The sequence below is a fragment of the Buteo buteo genome, chromosome 7 (assembly GCF_964188355.1).
Source record: "Buteo buteo chromosome 7, bButBut1.hap1.1, whole genome shotgun sequence".
Classification (NCBI taxonomy): Eukaryota; Metazoa; Chordata; class Aves; order Accipitriformes; family Accipitridae; genus Buteo; species Buteo buteo.
In genome coordinates, this window is record NC_134177.1 from 20674452 (window position 1) to 20700223 (window position 25772).

General features: G+C 42.0%; 1 protein-coding gene across 3 annotated transcripts; it reads left to right on the forward strand.

Annotated features, from left to right (window-relative positions):
- SERPINE2 (serpin family E member 2) lies at window positions 1-25204 on the forward strand. 3 transcript variants are annotated; one of them, XM_075031856.1, is made up of 10 exons: window positions 1-104; window positions 14190-14464; window positions 15667-15786; window positions 16970-17197; window positions 18278-18475; window positions 21555-21753; window positions 21897-21997; window positions 22978-23064; window positions 23614-23697; window positions 24523-25204. In XM_075031856.1, exons 2-10 carry the CDS (start codon window positions 14209-14211, stop codon window positions 24558-24560), a joined length of 1311 nt encoding a protein of 436 aa, XP_074887957.1. In that variant the 5' UTR covers window positions 1-104; window positions 14190-14208; the 3' UTR covers window positions 24561-25204. The 3 variants fall into 3 exon arrangements, with proteins under 3 accessions (XP_074887957.1, XP_074887958.1, XP_074887959.1); XM_075031858.1 differs by lacking the exon at window positions 1-104 and adding an exon at window positions 584-706; XM_075031857.1 differs by lacking the exon at window positions 15667-15786.
- Window positions 25205-25772: the final 568 nt, after the last annotated feature.

The window sequence follows — 25772 nt, forward strand, 5'->3', positions numbered from 1 at the left end:
CGGGCCGCGGGCCCTATAAACGCCGGGCGCCGCCGCGCTCCCGGCTGAGCGGCGCGGTGCAGCGGATGCCGCGGCGGGGTCGGGCTGAGAGCCGCTGAGGGGAGGTGAGCGAGGGCCGCCGTGCCGTGCCGCTGCGGGGGTGGAGGAAGGCGCGGCGCGGGCTGGAGGGCTCGGGGCAGCCGCCCGGCGGAGGAGCGGAGGGGCCGGGGCGGCGTGCGGGCTGTGCGGAGCGGGGGAACCAAAGTTTCCCTCTTGACAACCCGGAGGCCGCTGGCCGCGAATGGTCGATCCGGACGCGTTATGCAGGGTGCCGGCGGGCTCTTCGGGGTGCCTTGCCTGTTACCTGCTGCCCCAAGTTTCCCAGCGCCGGATGCGTGGGCGCTGTGGCGTGAGTGGGTGCTGCTGGCGTGGTGAGTCTCTTCTTCTTTTTGTTTTTTTGAAAGCAAGGAGGTGTGTGTCGTCGTCCGTGTCGTCCCCCCCCGCCTCCAAGAAGTGGGTTTCCAGTCTGGTAGCGCTGCCCTCTGCCAGCGCCGGCCCGGCCCCGGGTGGGGAGCGCCTGGCCCCCCTCTCCCATCGGTCGGCTCCGTCCCGCGTCCCCGCCGCCCCGGGAAGCGCCCGGATCGCCGCTGCATCCCTGGGCCGGCGTGGGAGCCCGCTCCTCTCTCACGGATGCGAGAGGTGGCACTGCCCGAGCATTGGCTTTATCGTAAGAACTTGCAAAGTGGAAGTTGGTCGCTTTGTTAGCGTCTCCTGTCTGCTCTGAGAGAGCTTGCTTTTCTTGTACTTAAAAAAAAAAATCATAATTAGGTTAGTAACTGAGAGATTGTCTTTACATAGCGAGTGATAGAAAAATGGGAGAGAAGTATTTACAGCCGTTGCCTTTTCAGGAGGAAAGGGTGTATACATTCTGTTACTGAAACAGGATTTGGATAGTGCTGGTGACATCAAACTGTGTGTTGAAGCAGAGACCCGGTTAGCTAAAACTCTTATCTTGGCTCCCTTTTGAATAATGTGGGGAGCCTGCTTCGTGTACTGAGTTCTGGGAGGATTTGGAAATGCAAAGTACACCTCAGGAGAAAGTCTTTTGTCTCCTGTTTAAAATGGTGTTCAATACCTTGGCTCAATGTTGTGCAATACAGGAGGATCTTCCCAGAGAAATAAAACCTTTGGAGATACCATTGTGCGAACGAATAGGTGTTAAAATGTCAGATTTCCCTTAAAACTTGGGAATATCTGCTTATGGATTAGAGGCCTCAGTGTGATTTATTTCTCCCCCCCCCCCCCTTTTCATGCCTGCATATGATTCTGAAACATGGTTTGCTTTTTGTGGTTTTAATTGCATTCTTGGGCAACTTCCTGAAAGAGAAACCTGGTGGACTTATTATTTTTTTCACTGCATTGAAAAATTACTACTTTTCCCTTCACTTTCTCGTATGAGCACTTATTAACGTCTTACCCCCTGCTTTCCACAGGAATTCATTAGAAACCTGGTTTTGTAGGGATTATTTACAGAACATACATAGGTGTAAACAGCTGTACTGTCGTGTAGCTTTGAAAAAGGGGAGAAGCTGCAGAAATCATGAAAAAAGTGAAAAGTAGCTGCATGCCTGCTGAGTGATCAGATGAGTCTTTAAAGTGTGTGAGGTGAAGACTAATATAAATAAAAAGGCACAATGATTAAGTAGATTGATTCAAATATGTATAAGATGTGCTAGCTTGGAATTTGGGCATTTTATGGGGTGTGATTAAACCTGTGAGAATAGCAGCTGTTTGGCACAGGAGTATACTTTGAGCAATGAATGCTAGTCCGCAGCTTCTTTACAATTATGGACAAGTTGTATGCAAGACAACCTGTCAGCGAATTTTGTCAGTGCTCTTAAGATGCTGAAAAGCTGCTTATCTGGACATACCCTTGCACCTGGTATCAGGATGTTATAAAAACTCCTCTTTGCTTCAGATGGTGATATGGCCATCACTATAGACTATATAGCTCTACATACCTCATGTAGCAGGTGATATAAACTCATGTCAGTACAAAAAAGAAAACAACAGAAATCTGCAGTGGATTTTGTCTCAAGGTGTATACAGAAGTGTTGAAGCTTCTGTTTGGTGTTGTCATTGACAACCAGGAGAATAGCATGTCTTGGTGGCATGCAGAGACTTTTAGTGTGGGTCTTTAAATTGCACAGCCAGAAACGTGTTCCAGTCCTTAAAGCTTCTTAACAGCATACTGTTAGGCAGAAAAATGTCAAGCAGTGAGCCCAGTAAGTTGCACTAAGCACTTCTAGACTAGATTGAAGCATGTGTGTGTGTATATAAATATATCAAAATAACCACCTTGCTTTATTGCTAGGAATTAAAATGGAGATGCATATGCATTGCATACATCTACAGAAGGGAACAGTTCAGAGGGAGCTCTGGCTAGAGATTTGTGTGGTGCTTTGCTTTGGTGGTGGTGGGCTCAGTTATCTACCTGGCTCATGCAGCCGGTTGCAGCTCTTGATTCTTGCTAGGCAACTGCAGTGCTCATGCTTGAAAAAGCTGAGGCTCAGTGGAAGGGTTTTTTTGGAAGCTGGAGTTAGGGTTGTCTGGACTGCTTGGATTGCTTAATCACAAGCATGCATGAGAGAGCATGCTTTTGTAATATTAATTAGGGGGAAATCCAGCCTAATCATCAAAACACTTCCAGTTACTTGTTCTATTAACTGGATTCTACTATTCCTAAGGGTCAAAGGTTTTATACATGGGAAGACATGGAAAAGAGGGATTAATCATCACTTATCTGTAAAGTGTTGCTGGATGCAGTCATCTATGCCTGTGGGCAACTCCCCAATTGCCTTTATAACATAACTTTACAAATTGTGTTGTATAGCAAAGTACTAGCCTGTAAGTACCATGTAATTCAGTGCACCTATACAAAACAACTTTTGAATAAGCAGAGTGATATAAAGAATTGCTTCTTTTTAGCATTGGAGAGCAGGTAGCATGGAGTGGCCAATCACCTACATGTGAATTTAAAGATTAATGGTGTGGAGAACTATGAAAATATAAGAAGCTTTTTTATTAAAGTAAATGGCTTCTGTGTGTCAAAATATGAAAAAGCTGAATATGTGCAACTGTTCATGTTCAGGTATGTCTCCTCTAGGATGGTTAAAAGGATGGGGTGGTAGGAGACAACGAGGAGGTGAAAATAAAGGTGATAGTATTCTACAGCTGTAGCTAAACAAATGTTTAGGCTGGCGTACTATGGAAAAAAGCTATCCTGTGTTCTGCTTTTTCCTGTCTCCCCTTTAGTACTAGAATCTAGTTCACTACTCAACTGCATGAATACTTCTGCAAGCACAGACGAGGTCACTGCTGAAGTTGGAGCCGGTGATCATGGACAGGAGGAAGATGGGGCAGTTTTAGTGGCAATGCTAGTATAAGCCATAGTTTCTTGAGTTGTTTGTCATAGCCTTGAAATACGCTTAAGTGCTAACTGAAATGCTTTATTCATCCTTTAGCACCTCTCTTTGAGCAGTGTCTGTGGAAGCACATGAGTTTTGGCAGCTACTGTATCTTGTCTGTGGTCTGGTGTTTACCTTTAATAGCCAGAAAGATGCTTTTGCTTGTATTTCCAGGCTGAAATCAGGAGGTGATTCATGCCGGGGTCTGATAAATATGCCACAAAGTGGTTTAAGTATGAAAGCGTATTCATCTTGTGGATTGATCTCCCCATGGTGGAAATCTCAGTCTTACTGACCATACTCAGCAATATGATGTAAACCATGTGCTTCAGGCAGCCTTCTGTTCTCTTCCTGGGCTTTAGAAACAGTGTCCTGAAGTTCTTTTTAATATCTTGGGACCATGAGAGCAATTATGGAAGGCAGCAAGACTGATTACCAGCAAGTTCTGAACTGAAGACCCCTGCTCAAGGCTGTGTATATGTCATGGCTTCAGCATGCAGGTAGAAACTGAGAAATATTAATTGTCAACAGACTGTAAGCTACAGTTGTAAATCACACTGGAGTCTCCAGCAGCAGTATAGAGAGATGTTCATACATCTTAGCGCTCTCAGTTCAGCTGATGTGCAGATGATATGAATTCATGTTCACCAGCTATGTAGCTTTGACCAAGCTTTGTTTTCTTCTTAAATGCTTTTCTTATTATTTAACAACTTGAACTCTAAACAGCTATTCCTGCAGAAGGGCATGTTGTGGTATTTAGTGATGGTCCTTACTGCTTCCAGGTCAGCGGTGTCATCTGGTCTGAACTGCAAGCTCCTGTTCTGTTGGCCAAAGGTTGTGAGTTATTTTGGGGGTTTCTTGTTTTGTTTTAATAGGAGAGGGGCAGTCTCTGTCATTGGCTGTGACAGGTTACAGGTACAAAAACAGGAGAACTGAACATACCTCTAACTTTTCCTCTTCTATTCTGTTATATTCTTCCTTTACATCCTTAAGCAATCTAAGAAATCCTATGTAGAAGTTGGTGGATTTATCTGTTAGCTTTGTCTCCATCTTGCTATATACCTCCTTCTTCCAGAAGGAGTAGTTCATGTAGCTTTCTCAGCAATGAAGCAAGCTTCAGGCCTCCAGCTGCTCTGGCAGCTCAGCTTAAGAGGCTGCTTTCCCAGCTAATTGCCTACTTCCTCTGCCGAGGTTCGTCATCTGTGTTACAGAAATAGCGATGGACTGAGTGGAGGCTTCTCAGACAATGCAGCTCACAACTCAGCCTACAAACTTTCAATCTGAACTGAATCAGATGGTTTAATATGCCAGGTCATGACCTGCTCTTTCAGGATTCTTGTGCATAGTTCATACTCAGTTGTCCCTTTTTTCTGTGGAAATTTAGGTTTTGCCTTTCCAGAAACCTGTAGTAAAGCCAGTGGGATTAATTGGAACTGAGGTCAGATTAATGAAAAGAGTGTATTTTCTTGAATACAGGTCGTCTAAATAGCTGTTAATTCTCTTATTAATGTAGGTTGTCTTGCAGATGACTGAGGAGGTGTCTATCTGAGTATGCAGATAGGGTTCCCAGCACGATGCTTCATTCCTGCATCCTCACTGGGTGCGATTCCTGCATCCTTACTGCATCTGTGACTTCTGATGATTTTGTGGTTGGCTGGTTCTGCTTCTGAAGCTAGGGTGGGGAAGAAGATGAATATAAGTAAATATTTGTATGCTGTAAATAAAAATGTAAATATCCCTATCCTTTTTGGGTAACCTTTAAGCTAGTTCTGAAATGGTTGAGAAAAGGCCACTAGAGAACAAGTATCTGATGTTTCTGTGAGCTTAAGTCTGTTTCAGTGATGTTGTCCCAGAGAAGGAAAATTAATATGCTTTTTTCATCTTAAATATTAATAACTTTAGTCCTTGGCTGCATTATACTTTAAGAGTTACACATGTTATCTAGTTTTTCAGATGAGAACAGGGTTTCTAAATTCACTTGCAGATAGGAAGTGGTTGATTAATAATGTTGCACAGTATTGTTAATAAATAAATGAAAGGCTTAGTCACCTGTCACTGCAGATCTCCAACCACAAGTGAAGTAAATGGTTAGAACAGTGTTCCTGATCTCTCTGAGTATTTTGTCAGATGGTAGCATTCCCTAGATACAAATGCTTTAAGTTTCAGGTCTTGGTTATCAATATGTTTGTGTAAGTACAAGTTCTTATAGAAATTCTTATTATGAACAGAGAATACTGGAGCTGTTACACTCATTTCACCATAAAAATAAATGGTATCAGATACAACTCTGTAAATTTATGGAACTGGCAACACTGTTATTACCACAGTCTTACCTCTTGTAGGAGCAAGAATAAGTAAAAACTTAGTAATATTGAATTACTTGCATTATTTTAAGTGGTGTTTCTTAAAGGCCATTTGGAGGTCTGAGAGCCTGTCTCTTGTTACCAGTTGGGCATCTCTAACAAAAGCATGCTTAAGCTTTGGTTAGATACCATGTGGCTGATGCATCCTGCCATCTCTCTTAGCTTCCCAGGTGTATAGAAATATTATTGCTACATGGAAAACACCATTTTCAGTGGTGCTGTAAACCCAGACTGAACCACAGGGTGTGGAATGATGGGAACTGGGCTTTGTAAGTTGTTGTTTAATAGGACATACAAGTACTTTTTTTGTAGAGTAAACTAAACCTAAAAGGTGTAGAATCTGAAGACAATCATCTCTCGTATACTCTGCAGCAACTAGTGTGCCTTGTCAAAGCTCTGCCGAAATTCTCAGTACTCAATTCTGTCTTTAGCTTTCATTATTGTTTACAGACTTTTTGCTTGTCAGTTATCTAGGTCTGAGCATTACAGATACTAGTATCTTGGCTCTTCTGAAGAAGGATGTGTGCTGGGAAGTTCTCGATGTTCAGTCTGCTCCAAGGACAGCTCTCCATGCAGTCTCAAAGTGGCCATGGAGCCATGTCCACAAGGCTAATTCTACTCTCTCAGCCTGGTATGTGCAGGAGATGGGGCATGTGTCACTGGCCAGCAGATTAAAATTTACCTGGGGAGAGAAGGAGCAAGTTTCAGTTTGCTCTGCAGGGGTGTAGAGGTGTGAGAGTCCTGGTATCAGATGAGTCCTGCAACGACTGGAAATGAATAAGGGTACTGGGTTTCCCTTTAATATTGTTTAGGGAAGAAAAGAAGGTAAAATACTATAGCAGAAGTAGGGGTTAAGGTAAAGGTGGTGGTGAGGTACCTGATAAGACACCAGCCATGGCTAGTCCAGCACCTTGTGGGGTTACTTCATAATTCTGTACTTATGCAGCCCATTACCAAAGAGTTAATATCCTGTACCTTATTAATGGGAGCTTGCAATCCTGTAGGATTGCCTTTGCTTCTTAATGAGCCTGTACTTGCATAGTGAGCATTGTTAATGTACAGTAAATGTGGGAATTGTGGTTCCACAAGGTTTTTCTTCCACAAAAACTTAAAATGGGAGCCTGGGTTATAAACCTGCTGCTATGTTTTAGGCAAATACTTTAATCATTGAACCATCGTTCCCTCTGCTGCAGTGAATCCAGAGCAAGAGGGTATAGCCTCAGTGCCATGTTGTGAAACACTACTGTGCTGCATCTTTTTGGGAAACTGGTTCTGCAGCATTAGTCATGACGGGCTGACTGTCCCATGCTGTTTCTTCATTATGTTAGAATAACCACATTGCATAAAGAACTTAAGATCAACAAAACCACTGCTTTATTAAAGGGACACCAGTAAATTAAAAACATACTTCTGTTTAATCTTTCTGATACTGTAAGACTTGATAATAGATCTTAGAGAAGGCTGTGGAAACTCTGCTTTAAATACAGGAGTAAATAACACATAGAAACTTTAACAATAGTTGTTGAGCCTACAGTAATGAGAGAACACAGATAAAATTTGGAAGTGGTGGTAGAACTGTAAAGTCCCAGAATAATCTCTGGAAGACCCCTGCCCTGTGATATCAGCAAACCATGTATTTGCTTCATGAAGCAGAGCTAAAGTTGGCTTTTTAAATTGTGTATAAATGAGGGATGGCAGTAAAAGCAAATGATATGTAAACACCTGTCTATGTTCTTGAAACTGAATAGTGCTTGTATAGTTGCAGTGTGGTTACAACTGAGTGGTGAAATCAAAAGTTCTCTCTGGTGAAATTGGTCTTTGTAAAATTGACATCATGCAGTGAACTACCATGAACAACCACCAAGTGCTGCAGAAGACAGATACTGGTGAGAAAATCAGTCTGGCTTATGAACTGGAGATACTAGTCATGAGGCTACAGAAAGTTTTAAATGGAGCTTGTCTCTGTCCTTCCTGCTAAATGGAAACTCCCAAGAAGTGGTAGTCAGGACTCTTCATAAAGAAGCACTAAACTCTGACTATCTGCTCATGTGGGAGCTATGCTTGGACAAAGAGATGGTTCCCGTCTGGGGGCAGCCAGTTTTACAAGCTGGTGCTCTGCTGGGAAATTCCCCCTTGGCAGAGGAGGCTGGTTGGACACAGCTGAAAGGGAGCCGTTCCAGATGGAGATCGTCCATCTTGAAACAAACACAAATGCACTAACAAACTGAGAGAATTAGAAATAGCAGAGAAAGGATTAAGGTTGAGAGTAAAGCCTCAGAACCAGTACCATGCTTTTTGCAGTTGTGTGTGATGTGGGCTGTAGTGCCTGAAGTCAGACCAATATCTTAACATACAAAATGTTTTTAAAAAAACCTTCTGGCTTATCTCTGTGTACAAGTTATGTTTATCTCATGTTGACAGTAACATACTCTTCAGAGCATTATAAGTACTGAGCTGTTTAAAAGCTAGCAATCATCCTTTCTCAGTAACGCTCTGCATATACTGACCCTTCCAGGTATTGAGTAATAAAAATCTGTTTTGTTGTGTTAGATATTTTTCATGTGACCTGACATCTTAATATAATGTGGCTTTTACTTTTGTATCTATTGGGGATGTCTGTGGGGTGTTTTCCTCACAACTTTGCAGGAAGTACTGGAAAGAGTTGCTAGATGATGGGGAAGAGCCAACATCCAGGATACACCAGAAAACCTGGAGGAAGAAGAAACATCTCACAGTTCTGTCATGTGGAAGAAGCCACTTCTGAACTCGCCTGCGTTCAGACTGGGTCCTGCTGCTCTGAACCCGGAAGTGTGTTTAGGTGTAGCGGAGGCCAAGCAGCATGGTGGGAGAGGATACTGAATGTGAAGGCTTTGAGTTATAAGAGGCTGAGGCAGAAAGGGGAGTTGCAAACACCTGTGAGGCAGAGAGGAGAAGCCTACCAACAGGCTTGAGTGTTTTAATATGCTGCCAAGGGTGCATTGTCTGAAAAACAAGACCCAGCATGTGACCTTCCCATTGCAACCAGAGTGGTCTCATTGCTTTGGAGAAACAATTGCTGTGTGCTCAGCCAGCTTCTTAAATGACTGTTAACAAGTTTGGTTGAGTATTTATTCAGTCCTGCTGGAGAGAGTTAGTTAAATGCCTGAAGTGAAACTGCTTTCTTTGAGCTCATGTGTCAGTTGAAATAAGACTTTTAAATTAGTAGCACAGATGGCACTGACAAGGAAACATCAACATCTCAAACCTGGAGAAGTCCCTGAATGTTTGTTCCAGGCTGAGTTTCTCTGGGCACACAGGCTGCCCAGTGACAGCTTTGTGGGCTCAGGGGCTCTGAGCTTTTTGGGCTCAATACAGTGAGACCAGCAGTGCTGCAAGACTTTGCTTTTTAGTTTTACTCTGTTTAGCTGTGCTTGCTGCTGTTCTGGTTACAGCTGTTCACCGAAGTGAAGTCTTGTGTCTAAACTTCCTTAGGCTTGATACATCTTTTAAAGAAACTGCAGAATCCATCTTGCAGCTGCAAGAATGAGCCTTCTGGGTTATACCTTACTGCTGTTGAAGTTAGGCTTCAACATAAACACTTGGAGGTGTCTCATAGGATACTATCATACAACAGTATTTAGTGTGGTTGGTACAGATATCTAAAAATCTATGTACAGTTCACTATTTCTTCTTCAATTCACTTCAAAGTGTTCTTCAGGCTCTCTGGGACATCTTTTCTCCAACTTACATTTTAAACCTGGGTGTCTTTTCAGCTCATGTTTTTGCCTCTGATCTTGAACCAAACTAACTTCTCTTCCTCTCAGGAAGAGTGCAGCAGCTTGGTCTGGCTCTGGAAACGAAGTCCTTCCTAAGCTAGGCCTTTCCTGTAGGAGGATCTCCATGCACAGCAGCTTTTTGTGCCTGGGGCTGAAGATTAACTTCTCCCTGCTCCACCAAATGCCTTTCTAGACCCAGATCAAACAGTCCATGTTAATGTAACTTTGCTTTTGTACCAAGCATTCTGTAAATGCAGGCTGAAAGCACTGTGTCCTCCTTGTTGATGTAAATACTTCCATAATAACTTCTGCCAGAAGCTTAACTATGCATTATGTGCGTGATCTGAATAGTTGAGCCTAGTGAGAGTTCAGTATGCTGCCTAGTATGTATGAGGGTTAGTGTTTGCAACACTGGCTAGAGGCTGAGGTCATCCAGAGATTGGTAGCCTGAAGACATTTCGTCATCTGTCATGAAACAACACAAAACTATCAGTGCAGATACCACACACTGTGGTCTTCCTCTCCTGCCTTCCCCAGAGCTCTGCCTGACTGGACTACTTGTCTAAAAATATGCAGTGACTTAAACTAGGCTCTGCAGTTAGATATAAGTAGTAACTACTAATTTAGTATGGTGTACAGGACTTGGTATGGTGCTGCTCAGTGAGGCAGGTGGAGTAATGGAGTTCTCTGCTTGCTGTTGACAAGGCATCCCTCATACAGGTGAATGTATGACAGTCATCTGTTTCTTCAGAAACTTTTAACACTAGGGTTAAGAACTGGATTCACATAACAAATTAGACTTGGGTTTTTGTTTTTTATTATTCTCTAGATGCATTTCTTTGAGCCAGTGTCCATATTTCTGTTGTCTGTTTAGAAGTTTAAGTTGTAGGATGTTGTCCTTACTGTAAGTTCTCAGTCTAAGAAGTAGGCAGCCTACCTTGAAGAGGTTGTGTGTTGGGTTTTTTTAATACAGCATCTTTCAGAAGCTCACATTTACGTAAATGAATTTGCCTATACACCTTCCTCCTTCTCAGTTAACTTTGTAAAAATATAAAGGTCATAGGCAAAGAAATGCCTAGCTTGTATTTTTGTTTGGCTTTCTGAAGCATTAGATTAAAATTTAACTGTCACTAAGTTTTTAGCTTCAGCATTATGAAAGCTTGTTGGTATTCTGTATAGCAGGTCAACTGTTTTCCATCCTACACATCCTACATCCTTTTGGATTTTTTTTCTCCTTGCACTGTACTTAAGCTGTTTCTTTCAGGATATGCAAATGCACTTCTTGTTACTGAACTGCATAGAAGTTGAATATACTGAAATCCATGCCAGAAGCATTAATACATGAATGCCACTCTTGCTCGAAGATGAAATTAGCTCCCCAATTAGCTGGTTAAGGTATGCAATGGGCATGGCAGGGCCAAGAAGTGTGACTGTTCTGTAACTAGTGCTGAAAAGCAGTTTTATTCTTTTCCAGTGCTCAGAGCACTGCACAACTTTGTTTCATTTACTGAGTAGGTATCTGTTGGAGATTGTGCTCCAAAATGGAGACCAACCTGCCTTAATGGCATAGTGGGAGGGGGAGGTTAGGCAAGCGTGGAGACCTCTGGGGGAACCAGGTGCAGGAGGGAGTAGTTTTTCCCTGAAACAAAAAAAGCAAACCCGAAATCCTGCAGCAGTGGCCTTGGGAGCAGAGTTGGGTTGCTTTGACAAGGCTTTACCCATGTGTCATGGGGAAAATGCAAGGCTGTTGGTAGCTCTCACCCACCCTGAGTCTGGCAGGGGTTGTCACCAGTGAAATAGAAAACGTGAGACTTGCAATATATTGTGGTAAAGGCAAAGAAGAGACAAGCGTCTGACTTCAGTTAGCCTTGTGCAGATGCAGTACATAAATGACAATGAAATATGGTTTTATTTGGTTTCATAGAAGTGTCACTCCTGTCTTTGCCCTCATAATATACTTCTGGCAATATAATGTGTCAAGGGTAGCTGTGCTCAAAATAGCTTGATCTCTTCTGGTTTGCTGGCTGTATCAGGTTGAGCTGCCTCAATCAAAAGTAGAATTTTCAAATTGTGTGCTCTGTGATTGTTGTCTGTCACTATGCCTGGTCTCCATCACTAGATGGGACAGGCTGTATTGCACCAACACTAACTGTTTGCTTGCTTGTAAGTGCATCTACTAAGAATATCTAGTAGTTGTGGTTTTCTGGTGGGCCTTTTTGTGCCAAGGTACTAGGTAAAGGTAAAAGTCTGATTAATGTTGGGATCAAGAATTTTTGTTGAAACTGCCCCTTGTGTCTCTGAATAGGAAGAAGAGATGGTCGCCAAACCACCAAAGAAAACCCTTAAACCCAAAACATCGTTTCTCTTGGAATGGCAAGCCATGCTTGCCTCCTGCAAGGCAGCATTGCCATTGATGTAGAGCTGCTGCCTGGGAGAGAAGGAAGCCTTCCCCCAAGAGCAAAACTAGAGATTTCAGGTGACTTGTTTGTGCAAGTATCAAAGAACACTTAAGAATATTCCTTAACACTTTTAATTAAAAAAAGTACAAGATCACTTTCCCTGTCAGGCTGCTGGTCTTCCCCATGACTGCTTCCTGCTGTACCCAGTAGTGTAGGGTGCAGGACAAATTTAGGAAGTGACTGGTGTAACCTGCTCAGGGAGGTCAGATGGCATTTGGGTTTTCTTCCTGCAGGGCTCAGCTGCAGCTGGCCAAATCCAGTCTAGCTTTCTGGCTAAGCCTGAGTAGTGCCAGCTGATGGCTGGTATGGAGTTCCTTTGGAAGGAATTGTGCTTCAGTGACTCCAAAACAGCTTGGGGGATTAGTAGGTTGATGGGAAAGACTGTTAATTAGTGGGCGGGCTGTTAACCTGCTTTGTAGGACAGCCTTTTCACTTTTTCTTGCATAACTTAAAACAGTCCAACAGGTTCTTCTGGTCACAGCTATACTAACAGTTGGGTTAGGGGGAGAAAGATGTCTCAACTCCTGCCTTATTTCATGTTCGGCATTTGGTTTATTCAGTGCTGCAATGGCAAACTTTGACGAAGCCAGTTCTGTCCCCGGAAATGGTGTAGAAGAAAGTAGAAATGCTGTATTTGTTACTTTCAAGTGTTTGAGCACAGTTGAAGTACATGCTATTAAAAGATGATTAAATGAATCTGCACAAACACCAGCTGGTTTTTTGGTAATCAAGTGCTCCAGAATGGTTTGAACTTGCAGCGTAGGTAGGCTGTGCAATGGCAGAGCTTCTTGGTGCAGTACGCCCTTCCGTGTGAGTGGGAGGCGGCTGTGAATAACACCGCAGCCAAAATGCTCCCCCCGCCTGAACGCTGCGTCTCTGCTGGCCTCCAGCTTGGGGCCTGCTGGAGCCAGAAGAGCAAGTGTGCAATGCTGAGCAGAGGGCTCCAGGGGAGGAGACCTATTTTTGGGTTTTGCATGTGGTATGCAAATGAAACTTTAATCGGTTGTGTACCTTCTGCATCCTGCTTAGCCCTCAGTGAACTAGGGAACTAGTTGACTCCTCGGTGTGTTTGAGAGACTTAACACCCAAGCGTGCTCTTGGAGCACCAAAGTCAGCTCAGTGTGGGAACAGGCTTGCTTGTTGGTCTGAAAATGGAAGTCAGGACTCTTGAACTGCCTTAATGTCTTAAAATAAAAACGTTGTGATTGAACTTCTCAAAGGCGAGCAGGGAACCTAATTTCATAAAATAGGACATTATTGCATGACTATGCCTCTAAGTACCTGTTTGCACTAACAAAAAAGGGATTGAATGACACTTCCATGAGGAGGAAATACAGCCTAGTAGTTACAGTACCCAGTGTTTAAGATTTGGGCTTGGTTCTCTAATCGGTTGCTGAGAGGTCCTGAACAAACTGTTGCTGCTGCTTGTGCCTTAGTTCCAAGGTCATGGGTGTAACGATACTGAATTCTGTTTAGGTGTTAGACCTGTAGATGAAGATAGGCCCACTTTGAATGTGACATTCCTTCTGTATTTATTAGTTGGTGAATTTTCTTAAATGGAAAAGTACAGGCTAAAATCAAAACTTAACCTTGCATTTTAAAATCTAAAAGTCTTCCTCTATATTCTCATCATGGAAAATGCCAGTTATGCAGCAACTCTTTATTATTCTAGGCAGGTGTAAATTCCCACAGCAGAAGGTCTGCTGGCATATGTGTACATGCTTCTGTTCACTGCAGAAAGTGATCTATAAAATGTACTGTGCATCACATCTTAGTGGGCGAGGACCATACCACAAGTCGTCTTAACACTAATTTATCCTAAAGGGCAGTTTAAATAGAATGCTAAGACTCCATTTAACTGAAACACAAAACTAACTGAACTTGTGTGTCATGAGAGGTAGTCTCCCAACTTGGTGGCTTTTGTCATGTCTTATAGTCACTGATACATAGCTATTTTATGGTTATCTCTGATTCTGGAAACCCCTAGACGTAAAATACTGGAAGCAGTAAAATGCAGGTATAAGTCCCATTGCCAGAGCTCTGTGAATGGTGCATAGAGTATGTGCAGGACTAGCCGGCTCTTTAGGTAAATAAGAATTTAAGTTGAAGATAAAAATGCTGTACTTGCAAAAGCTGACTTAACTTTCCCCTCTTCTTCTCTTATAGGTATCTCCAACCAGAAACCATGAACTGGCACTTCCCACTTCTCTTTGTTCTTGGGACTTTAACATCTGTATGTTCCCAGTTCAGTTTTTATCCTCTGGAGGAACTTAGCTCTGATGTTGGAATCCAGGTCTTCAATCAGATAGTGAAAGCTAAGCCTCAGGACAATGTTGTTGTTTCTCCTCATGGGATTGCATCCGTCCTGGGGGTGTTGCAGCTGGGTGCTGATGGCAAGACAAAGAAGCAGCTGACAACTATGATGAGATACAGTGTAAATGGTCAGTGATTCCTAAGGTATTTTGGGGTGTGTTTTGTCAGAATCTTCATGCTGTTTTGAGATGGCTTTCAAAGTGTGGTAGATTGCATCATATACCAATTAACTCTGTTTACCAAAGCACAAAATGGACATGCTTGAAGTTAATTGGCAATTTGAGTATGGACATGTACATGTACTTGAACTGGCTTATATACAGCTTTGTTAATGACTTCAGGGCCCCGGTTAGTTGCCTTCATCTTTGCAAAATTGATCTTCCAGAGCAGTGTGGATGGCAGTCCAGTGCCAGCACTATGCAGGAAGGCTGCAGTACCCCATTTCAGGCTGTACTGAACAGCCTTTAATGTGCCACTCCTTAGATAACAGGGCAAGAGAATATTTCTTGTTACTGCATTGAAAGCAATGCAAGCTCTAACCATACAATTGATGCTTTCACTTCGATGCTCTTCAGATTAGTTCATTTGTGTTTCTGCTGTCAGGATCCCTGAATCTGTAGTTTTTGTAGTGCCCTCTTCTTGAAACAGCCGTTTCTGCTTGTCTGTGTGCCTGACACTGCATGCATCTGTGTTTATATTCCTCTGCTAATGTCTGCCCCTCAAGAGGGTGTAGGCTGAAGGTTCTTGCTGCTTTACTTTGCATGCTGAGTATTTTTGTGAGTGTTTGCCAGCAAGACTTAACATCTTAGTGCCAGCATTCTGCCTTCCTTCCAGGAATAGGAAACCCTCCAAGAGGTAAGTGCACATTTAAATCTTGAGCAGTATTGTCATTTAACATGTTGTCCTGTCTTCATTTGCTTTGCTGTTTTGGTTCTGGGTTTAAAGTACAGCAAAATGATTTGTCAGCTTAAGATCTAAATGTTGTAGATTGAAATATCTTCATGGGATAATCAACTTTAGGACCGTTTAAATGCTCAAAATGTAAGTACTTGCAAAAATTTTGAAGCATTGTATCAACTGGTGTTATTTGGCCTGTAGACTTCCTAATCCTAACTGTGAGACACAGAGGTTCTCAAACTCCTTAGAAGGTAGCCAGTACCTTGTTACAGAGACTTGTTCTGGGATGCTACCTATCTCTTTGCACAGATCTCCTCTGCTCTTGTTCATGATTGCCTTACAAGCCTTTGGCAACTACAGCAACTGCTTCTTTGGAAAGGTAGTATTTGGAAAGTATTTAATTTATCTTTAGCTGTCTTTTAATGCAATTTAGCAGCTGGAAGCAAAGAGGAGAGCCAGCATCATGAGACCAGCCAGCTCTCCCTGGACCACCAGCAAGTGCTCCGTGGACCACCAGTGGTCCACAGAATACAGTTTGAGAACCTCTGTTATGGTATGTTCTCCAAAAGAATTTGCCCGTAATATTGGAGAGTAAACATGTAGAAATTTATGCAAACAGTACTGCTGAAGCATTCATCATACATGAAACAGCAAAGCCATCTGAGGCTTTTTCTTGTATGCAGCTAAGAGAATAACTCTGAACTAATTTATTCCCTTCATATCTCTTATCTTAAGCTTGTCTACATATGGAAGCAGTCTGGAAACATTGCTGCCCAAATTGTATTGGGAAACAGAGGGAGCCCGTTAATAACTGCTGTAAAAGCAGCCACCCGAGGATCCTGTTCAATATAACAGTTGAACATGAAGTTGCTTGCCTGGCAATAGCTTTCCTGTGTAGACAAGCACTCATTCATAAGCCATAACAGCGGGGAGAACTGGGTATGGTGAACATAGCAGTTCTTCTGTGCTGCCATATGCCTTCTCTCATGCAGTGAAGGAGCTAGCAAGCACTCGATATGAGCTGCTTTCAGGTCCTAAGGATCTTGACTGTAAGCACTGGAACCTACTGCTCTCCCTTTTTCCTTTTTTAAAGGCAAGTATATGTGTTAAGGGATTGACTCCTGCTTGTAGCTGATTTAGGCCAGGAACTAGTCCTTAAGGAAACCAAGACTTGACTTGAACCTTATTATAGAAATCTTGACAGCTTCCTTTATTCTCCAGTAAATGGAATGGAAGGATGGTGAGAAAACAACTTTTGTTTTGCACTCTAAGGTTCAAGACCACCTGCATAATCCTGCAGACCTGTTTGCTCTGAGTGAGCAGGCTGAGCTCTTGACTTTCTTTGTCACTGTCAGAACTGACAGGTGGCCTGGGCTTATATGATATGAAATACATTTTTGGAACAGCCTGTTCTGTCAAAGAGCATGGTTAGTAGCTCCACACCAAGACTTGAACCTCAATATTATCCCCAGCACTGTCCATAGCATTCTGAGCAGACAGCTAGAGGAGCAGCAGGCGTCAATCACAGTGAAAGTCCTGTCTTTGCTAGGAAACAGTAGCATTCTTCAGATGAGAGATCAGAAATGGGTATTTTGGAAGGCCTCTCAGAATGCCTGCTTTGGTCGCCTTTTCTAGTCCAGCATTTAATGTCTGACCTTTCATGTCATTAATAGTTGCATATAAAGTAACTGTTCATCATCTTATTCTAAATTAAACTTGCTGTTCTTTCCAACTAGGAGTTGGTAAAGCGTTAAAGAAGATAAACAGGCTCATAGTCTCAAAAAAGAATAAAGACATTGTTACAATTGCTAATGCAGTGTTTGCAAAGAGTGGCTTTAAAATGGAAGTGCCTTTTGTTACAAGGAACAAAGAGGTGTTTCAGTGCAGTGTCAAGAGCGTGGACTTTGAGGACCCAAATGCAGCATGTGATTCCATCAACCAGTGGGTGAAAAATGAAACAAGGGGTGAGTATTGGTGAGTGCTTTTATGTGCATGGCAGGATGGTGTCTGAGCCATCTCAGATTCAGATGGAAATACTGGGGAAAGATAGGGAGGCAGAAAAAGCTCTGCCTTACAGCTGAAAACTGTCTTTAAGCTGGCTTTAGTGTGATGTTTTAGAGCTGGTGGGCCAGGAATCTGCAGTCCCACTGCCCCAACAGATGTGCCTCTCTGGTGGCCTTGAGGGATGTGTATAGGGTGTGTGTGTCCATCTGCCCATGGGATCATGGGAGCTTCTACTGTTCCTTGCCTTCATAGAACTGGTGAGAAATCCAAGCAGAGTTCTCTTAGAGCTATGCTTTGTCAAACAAAAGATGCTTTCAAGCAATTCAGAGATTTGGCTCAGTAAATCAGATTTGTGGAAAGCTGTAAAGCAGTTCAGCTTTTGCTCTTGCTGCCCTAAACTGTTGCAAGATATGGCCATGTTCTTAGGAGTCATGTTTAGTGGGGGAGTTTTAACTAACACTGCCTTGACAGAACTCCTCGTGGTTCAAGCCTCATGGCATCTAGTTGCCAAGGTTACATATGCTAAAGCCAGAAATCATGTTTTGCAACATATTCATAGTCTAGGTGAACTACGTGTTTGGTATCTCTTGGAGTTAAACCCAGTGCTTCCTGGATGTGAGGAGTGTGTTAATGATGTTGGATGTGGTATTTGTGAAATGAGGCTGTCAAATTCTTTCACTACCACATCACCACTTTCGCATAGCAGTGTTGCAAGCAGTGTGTGAACAGGAAAGTGCTTCAGCTGAAACTGTTACCACTAACATAGTCTTAAATCTGCTCATGTGCTGGAAAGGGTAAGGCCTTGCTAGTAATAACATCAGTCTATCAATTAGCAAGGTATGTTTGCTTTCTAATTATCCCAAAGGTTTACTTTCTGACAAAAAATACCGTTGGCTTTATGAACCTCGAATGTATTGCCCCATGAGGAGTTGGCGCACTCACAGACAAAGAGGCCTAAAGTATCATGTGCTTCAGGTTCTTAATGAACAGTAGGCCAGTGTTATGACAGCAAATACTCAGACTTTCTTTATTTTTTCTAGGTATGATCGATCAGGTTGTAGCTCCAGATGATATTGATGGCAGTTTAACCAGACTGGTTCTAGTAAATGCTGTATATTTCAAGGGCTTATGGAAATCACGATTTCGACCTGAAAATACAAAGAAACGTCCATTTTATGGAGCTGATGGGAAGACCTACCAAGTTCCTATGCTGTCTCAATTATCTATCTTCCGCTGTGGTAAGCTCAGTAACTCCCACTACCACCAACAACAGCTGTAAAATTTGCTCTTTCCCTTCAAACTAGAGCAAGAATTTGCTGCACATGTGGTGTTTAATGGTATTGCTTATTGTAGCTGATGTAGGAGGCTTTGTGTTACAGAATTATCTGATACTGCTGAGGTGTGGATGAGCTTGCTGTGCAAGGTATTTAACAGTTGCTTAAGGTAGAGTACTCTGTCAAAGTACTTGCCTTACGCTGTTGCCTTTAAAAAGGAAAATCTGAAGTACCTGAACTGAGAATTCTGCATGTTACTTAAACTTTGCAGTAAGAAGAAATCATTAGTTTTTAAGGGGTGAGAATAAAGGAAAAGTGCTGACTGAAGCAGAACCCTGAGGTGTATCTGGTGATGACCTGTGTATGGAAGAAAGACTGGAGTAGAATCAATCTGTATTTTACTGTATAATAAAGAAATGGGACTTGCACAGTCCCCAGACCTGTGGGAATCAGAGGAGCACAGGGTTAGTATGTTGGCTATATCTTGCAAGGTGTGAAGCTGCTCTTCAAATTCAAATTGAGTCACAAGTGAAAAGAAGTTCAGCAGGTTCAGCCAGACTTCCATCAGAGACTCTCAGAACTGACATAGGCAGCTCTATGCAACTGACAGTGTACTTCAGAGCTTCTTTATTGGTCAAAGTAAGATTGAAGCTCTGATGAAAGCACATCTTCTGTTGTGTCCTTCCAAGAAGAGAGCAGTGCTGCCTGGAACTCACTTCCATGTGTGCTAAATACAGTCTGAGAAATAGGCCTGAGAGTACAGCTTGCTATAAATCCAAAAAACAAGACCCACTGTGTTTTTAAATGCCTAGTTTTACTATCAGTAGTACTTGACTAATAGTAGATTTGTGTTAAACAGCCGTAACTTTCTGTCCCAAACCCACATATTAGAGCAGATGTAATACTTTGAGATAACTGCTGAAAGCGTGAGTTGGGAGAGGTGGGGAAGCCTACTGCAGTGTATATTACTTATCTATGGAGTTTGAAAGAAGTAGATAACTTAAGATGGGCTTTAGCAAGACTATTATCTTAAGTTTTTGTTTGTGATGCTGGTTAACTCCATTATGTTGGTGTCATGGCTTAACCCCAGCCAGCAACTAAGCACCATGCAGCTGCTCACTTACTTCCCCCACACCCAGTGGGGTGGGGGAGAAAATGGGGGGTGGGGGAAACACAAAAAAAACTTGTGTGTTGTGATAAGAACAGTTTAATAGGACAGAAAGGAAGAAAATGATAATAATAACAAAATTACAATAATTAAAAAAGAATTGGAATATACAAAACAAATTATGCACAATGCAATTGCTCACTACTTGCTGACAAATGCCCAGTTAGTTCCACAGCAGTGATCTGCCCCTCCTGCCCCAGCCAGCTCCCCCCAGTTTATATACTGGGCATGACATCACATGGTATGGAATATCCCTTTGGCCAGTTTGGGTCAGCTGCCCTGGCTGTGTCCCCTCCCAACTTCTTGTGCCCCTCCAGCCTTCTTGCTGGCTGGGCATGAGAAGCTGAAAAATCCTTGATTTTAGTCTAAACACTACTTAACACACTAATGTTTTCAGTTGTTGCTATCAACTTTATTCTCATACTAAATCCAAAACACAACACTATACCAGCTACTGGAAAGAAAATTAACTGTCCCAGCCAAAACCAGGACAGTTGGCCTATGTTTAAGCTAGAAAAGCTATTGAGGCTAGAAAGGAACAAGAGAAATACTGCTGAGTTAGGACTAGTTTTAGGTTGGGTCTCTCTGGATATCCTAACACAGGGTTTCTGTCTTATTTATGCTTGCAAAGGTATCTTTAAAGGTTTAAATTTCTTAAGCATCTTAAATCCCATCAGTTGACTGTGAAGATGAACTCCCCTCCTGTTTGATATGCCTCAGTAGTAATGATAGTAGCATGTAGCAGATCAGGAAAGTAGTACTTTGCTGTTGGACTGTTAACCTTTTGTTACTGTCCTGTAGCTGACTATGCAACCAGTATTTTGATCTGTAGGCCCCAGTCTGAGAACCGCTGTCATAATAAAAGGAAATAATCAAACTGCCAAGCTTGACAGAATTCCTGCAAAATAAGTTCAACACAGCCAGTTTTCTAGCAATATGAGTTCAGTAAAGGCAGGTTGCATGGCCCTGGCAACATGATTAAATTTCTGATGAAGATGTTGATTTTTCAGCTTGGGCTGACAAGTGCAGACTTATATGAAGAAAGGAGAAAGATAATAAGGTCTCATTGCTATCCAAAAACTTTGCCAGAAATGCTGTCTGTATTTAAACTGACAAGTTTTCACTTGAAACTCCTATAAAAAGCGTTTGCTTCCCAGTCACATGCCAGAAATCCCACAGTAACCAAAGGGAACTTGGAGGACAGGGTTGCTCAAAGACAGTCTTCCCGGCACTTGCTGTAACTCACAGAGGCATTGCTATCTCACTCCTTCTCATCTAATTGGCCTCCTGCACTGCCTTGAAGTGGCTGCTCTCCACTACCTTCAAGGACTTAAGACTGCTTCCTACTGAGACCCTTATTAAGCAAGAAAATGAAGTAAATGCAATAGACTACCTCAAACAGGAGCTCTTCCAATAACTCTTGGAGGAGAAAGAGCTTGTCTAAAAGATCTCTTTGGTTTGGAAAGATAGTCTGCTGCTTTTCCTTGGTTTTTGTTTCTCAGTGCTCAGTTGGTTCTGGTACAGCTGAGGTCTGAAGTAGAGATCCAGCTGATTCACAGACCTGGTGATTTCTAACACTTGTCACTATGGACTGATGAGGTTTTTCTGGGAAACAGTGTGCATATCAAACTCAAATGAGCATTTGCTTCATGGTGTCATCCTGTCCGTGCTCTTTGTCAAACTAGCATCTGTACAGAGCCCATGCCAGTTTCGAACGGTTGCCTAGGAGGAAGGCAGGCAGTCTGACTTTTTAGAGTTGGTTTTAAAACATGGGCAAAGCTTTCCGAACAGACTTTTATAGCTGTAGGTGTCTAAAGGTAAAATAGAGATGTAAGACTAACAATTATGGCTCATCAGGTTTGCTTATTTTTTTAGGCACTACAAGTACTCCAAATGAGCTGTGGTATAATATCATTGAATTGCCATACCATGGTGAAATGATAAGCATGTTGATTGCTCTGCCTACCGAAAGCACAACACCGCTCTCTGCTATCATTCCCCACATCAGCACAAAAACAATAGGAAGCTGGATGACAACCATGGTAGCAAAAAGAGTGCAGGTTATTTTACCTAAGTAAGTACCAATATAATTCATTTCTCCTTCAGGGAATGTTTTGGGGGTCATATACATATATCTCCTCTGATACAGGATAAACAGCAGGCTTAAGGCAAATTTCCTGCATAATACTGATGCATTCTTTTTTTTGTTCCAACTAGATTTACAGCAGTAGCAGAAACAGACTTAAAGGACCCTCTGAAAGCACTTGGTATTACAGATATGTTTGACCAGTCAAAGGCAAACTTTGCAAAAATAACAAGTAAGTTGTTTGTTGTTGGGTTTTTTCTTTCATCATGGTGGTCCTTATGCATAGTTTCTGGCACTGAATAAAGCACTGTTTTAGCAATGCAGTTGTCTGTTTTAGATTGGGTAAGTGTTACTGTGCCATTGGAGCTAAGTTCTGTTTTGTAGCCAGCCAAGCATGGCTGCTTGTTTCTGTTGAATGCTGCAGTGGCTTTTTTCCCCTTGTCTTGCACTAAAGCAGTAAATCATATTAGTCAGCTTAAGATTTGGTATTACAACCTGAGGGTCTCAAGCATTGTCTAAATCAATGGCAGGACTTCTAACGATACCATACCTTAGACTATAACAAATACCGCAAGTGCAGTATTTAACTTTTCCCTAAAGTGTGTGTTTAATGACTTTCTCTTGAGCTGTAGGAAAGCTCAAGGACTAAATTCCCAGTTTAAGGGACTGGACAAACCAGAACTATAAATACTAGTATCTGAAAATGGGGTGTAAACATCTTTTGAACTCATGGCTCTAAAATTGTGTCTTTTTCTGTTCTCTGCTTCTGTTAAACTCCTGATTAGCTTCTACAGAGAGATCTGACGAAAAAGCCTGCCTTTTGCTGACAAATTCCTGTGTTTTATTGAAAGCAAGGTGTCTTGCTAAGTGCCTTTTCCCCGACATTGAGATAAATGGGAGTGTAACTTAAATTAGGATAGCATATTTTTTCAGTTATTTGTTTAATTAAAACTAAAAATGCAAGCGAACACTTAAACCGTGAAATAAGAAGACCTAGTAAATGAGGAGGGAGTTATTCCCTATTCTCTAACTACTTAGTGACTGTAATCAAAGATATTACCAGTAGTGTTCTTCCCTGCCGCTTCAGGATTTCAGCAAGATTGTAGCAGCTTTTATTAGTCTTAGCCATGGTAGCATAGCTGCTAGCTACAAGGTACTTCAGGACTCTTGCAGTTATTTTTCTGAAAGTGCTGTTCTCCTTGGGTTTTTCAGGAACAGAAGGTCTTCATGTATCTCATGTTCTGCAAAAGACAAAAATCGAAGTTAGTGAAGATGGAACCAAAGCTTCTGCAGCAACAAGTAAGCAACTGTACTGATAACTGTCAGACTTGGGGAAAACTGTATTAGAAGGCTACACCACTAAGCAAAGATAGCACACTTAGAGCACATTCCTGCAATTGTCTCAGACTTCAGATCAGATCAGTTGATGGGTTTTATGTAATTTCTAAGGAAAACCCCAACTTGCCAGTATTGATCAGACCATTGGTATATTCTAAGAAATATAAATAGGCTTACTTCTAGAGAAGTGTCTTCTAATAGCTAACACTTTGGCCACCAATGTAATGTTCCTGGCTATCTAGGTGGCAAAGAGGACTAAGCTACTACATCCTTCAGGTGACAACCCAAGACTTCCTTCCAGCTTTCTGTGGGTCTTGTGTTGTGTCTTTTTAATGTGGTTCCTATAAGAATATGTGACCTGTACAACTTTAAATGTCCAAGTTGGTAGGTTTTAAGCATTCATCTCTACCTGTGCAAGCTTCTAGTATATGCTAGAAAACTTCACTTTGACAGAATATATAATGTGTTGTCCTTGCTTTGTCTAACTTTAAACTGTATGTTTCTTGCAAGCTGCAATTTTAATAGCCAGGTCATCCCCTCCTTGGTTCATAGTAGACAGGCCATTTGTGTTTTTCATCCGGCACAATCCTACAGGTAAGCAGCATTTATCTGTACTTTTTTGCTTAGAAGCTGAATATCAGCTATGTAATAGAGACAAAAGAAGTCTGGAGCTACTGAATAACTATTGCTTTAAAAAAAAAATAATCCTGCAAGTATATTTCTATGCCTTTAATAATAGATTGTTTTATTTGGAATACAACTCAACAGGAAAAAAAAGTATTGCCTGCCAAGTTAACAGAAACAAACATGGCAGGTTCATGGGTACAAAAGAACAGTCTTTAATACTCCTAGGTCCCCTGAGTGGTGAGGAGATAACTCTGTTACTGATAGTGAATTGGTGAATAGGGACCCAGCTTTCTGATGGACAGTAAAATAGTGCTAGGGCAGAGGTAGAATAGGGGCTTCAGAGATATAGGGTGTTGCTGCAGCCTGCTGTGAACAGAAGTTAGTGCTAAAACATAGTGATTGTGGTTTCTTTGCAGTATGGGTTGACTCTCATACAGCAGAGCTGCCCCAGTTACTTTGAATAACTCATCTACTTCTTGCAGTGACATGTGGATGATAGATATGCTAGTTAGTAGGGAACAAGATGCAGCTGCCAGCATTGGGGGAAGAGTAGGCTCCTGGCAGCAGTCCCTGTCCCAAGGCTCCACAGAGCATCAAGAGAACTGTGTGTCTCTAGAAATATGAGCTGGCCACCCATCCAAACTACGCTTCCCTGGGCTCACAAACTTGAGGGAGGCTAGACAAGACTGTAATGAGGTGGCTTGGCTGTGCTCTGTGGACTTGATGCTTTTATGGAAAAGTTTAACTGTATTCATGGACTATGGTAATCCTTGTTTTCGTTTTGTCCCTCAGGTACAATCTTGTTTATGGGACAAATAAACAAACCTTGAATGTGGAAAAGACTTTCTTCAAGGAGTAAACAGACTCATGTGACACACCCCTGTTCTAGTAAATATTTTGTACGCTACTCTTTGACTTCACTCAAGAGCTAGTTTTAACCACTGACTAGGTTTTGAAACAGGAGTCGATGTAGATCTGGCTTTGTGGGGAAAAATACAGATTGAAAACTACAGTATCTCTTCAAAATGTCTAAAAGATTCTCTAAACTACTGAATGGTTACTTACGCTAACAAACTTTTGAGCTTTTTCTGTATCTACTAAGAATTTTATGTATGGCTTTTGTGAGAGGATTTTAACAAAGAATGATAAACGTTTCTATTAATGTTGGTTTCTTCTTGTGTGTGGAAAAGGTCTAATTTTGTAGATACTGCCTATCAAGATGACTTTTGGTTCTTGAGTATCTTGGTACCTGGATATTCTTGGTAGAAATAGATTAAAAGTTCTAGTAATTTTTATTTTATATAGTGCATGTATCACTGAATTTTAAAACTAATGTGGTGTTAAATACACATCGCATTGTCCTGTCTTATTGTAATGTAAACTTGTCATTGCTAGTATACACTTTCTATGGGATTTAAATTTTTATATTTGTTTTTGTACAAAGGAAAAAATAAAACTGCATTATGAACAGTCAGTGTTGTGGATCATGGATGTGCTGATGGGTATTTGGGTCCAGAGCCCTGTGATGTACTTGTTTGAGACTTCCTTCTAAGGAAGGTGAAAGAAGGGTGGTTTTGTGAGGATTTTTTTGTTGTGGGTTTTGTTTTGTGGGGTTTGGTTGTGTTTTGTTTTGTTTTAACTGCCTGCAGCTGATTACCTCTTCTGCTGAAGTCATTCTGCTGTGGATGAATTATCCATAGGTTCAGTAGCTGAAGAGCAAACTCTTTGTACTTGCTATGCCCAAGTTGCTGCTAAAACTGCCATATGAGGACATCTCACTGCACCTTCAGGGTCTTTCCTCCTGCTCCCTATGGTGTAGGTTCTGTGCACATTTGCATGTTTGCAGCTCCTTACAGGACTCTCCTGAGTGCAAAACTCTTCAAAAGATAAGCAGTAAATCCCTTTGCCTTGTCACAGATGTTTTTTTGTTTGCAAGCATGTTGTACTGCTCCTGTGGCAACTGAGGGATTTGGATGGGGAAGGTAAATCTTTGATACTAGTTGCTTCTCTTAAGGGCATGCTCGCAGTGAGGGGAGCCAGCT

What these genes read in the sequence shown, in the direction of transcription:
- SERPINE2 (XM_075031856.1), top strand. Translation starts at nt 14,209, where the DNA reads ATGAACTGGCACTTCCCACTTCTCTTTGTTCTTGGGACTTTAACATCT. An exon ending in ATTATCTATCTTCCGCTGTG is followed by an intron (nt 18,476 to 21,554) that starts GTAAGCTCAGTA and finishes TTATTTTTTTAG; the next exon opens with GCACTACAAGTACTCCAAAT. An exon ending in CAAAGCTTCTGCAGCAACAA is followed by an intron (nt 23,065 to 23,613) that starts GTAAGCAACTGT and finishes GTTTCTTGCAAG; the next exon opens with CTGCAATTTTAATAGCCAGG.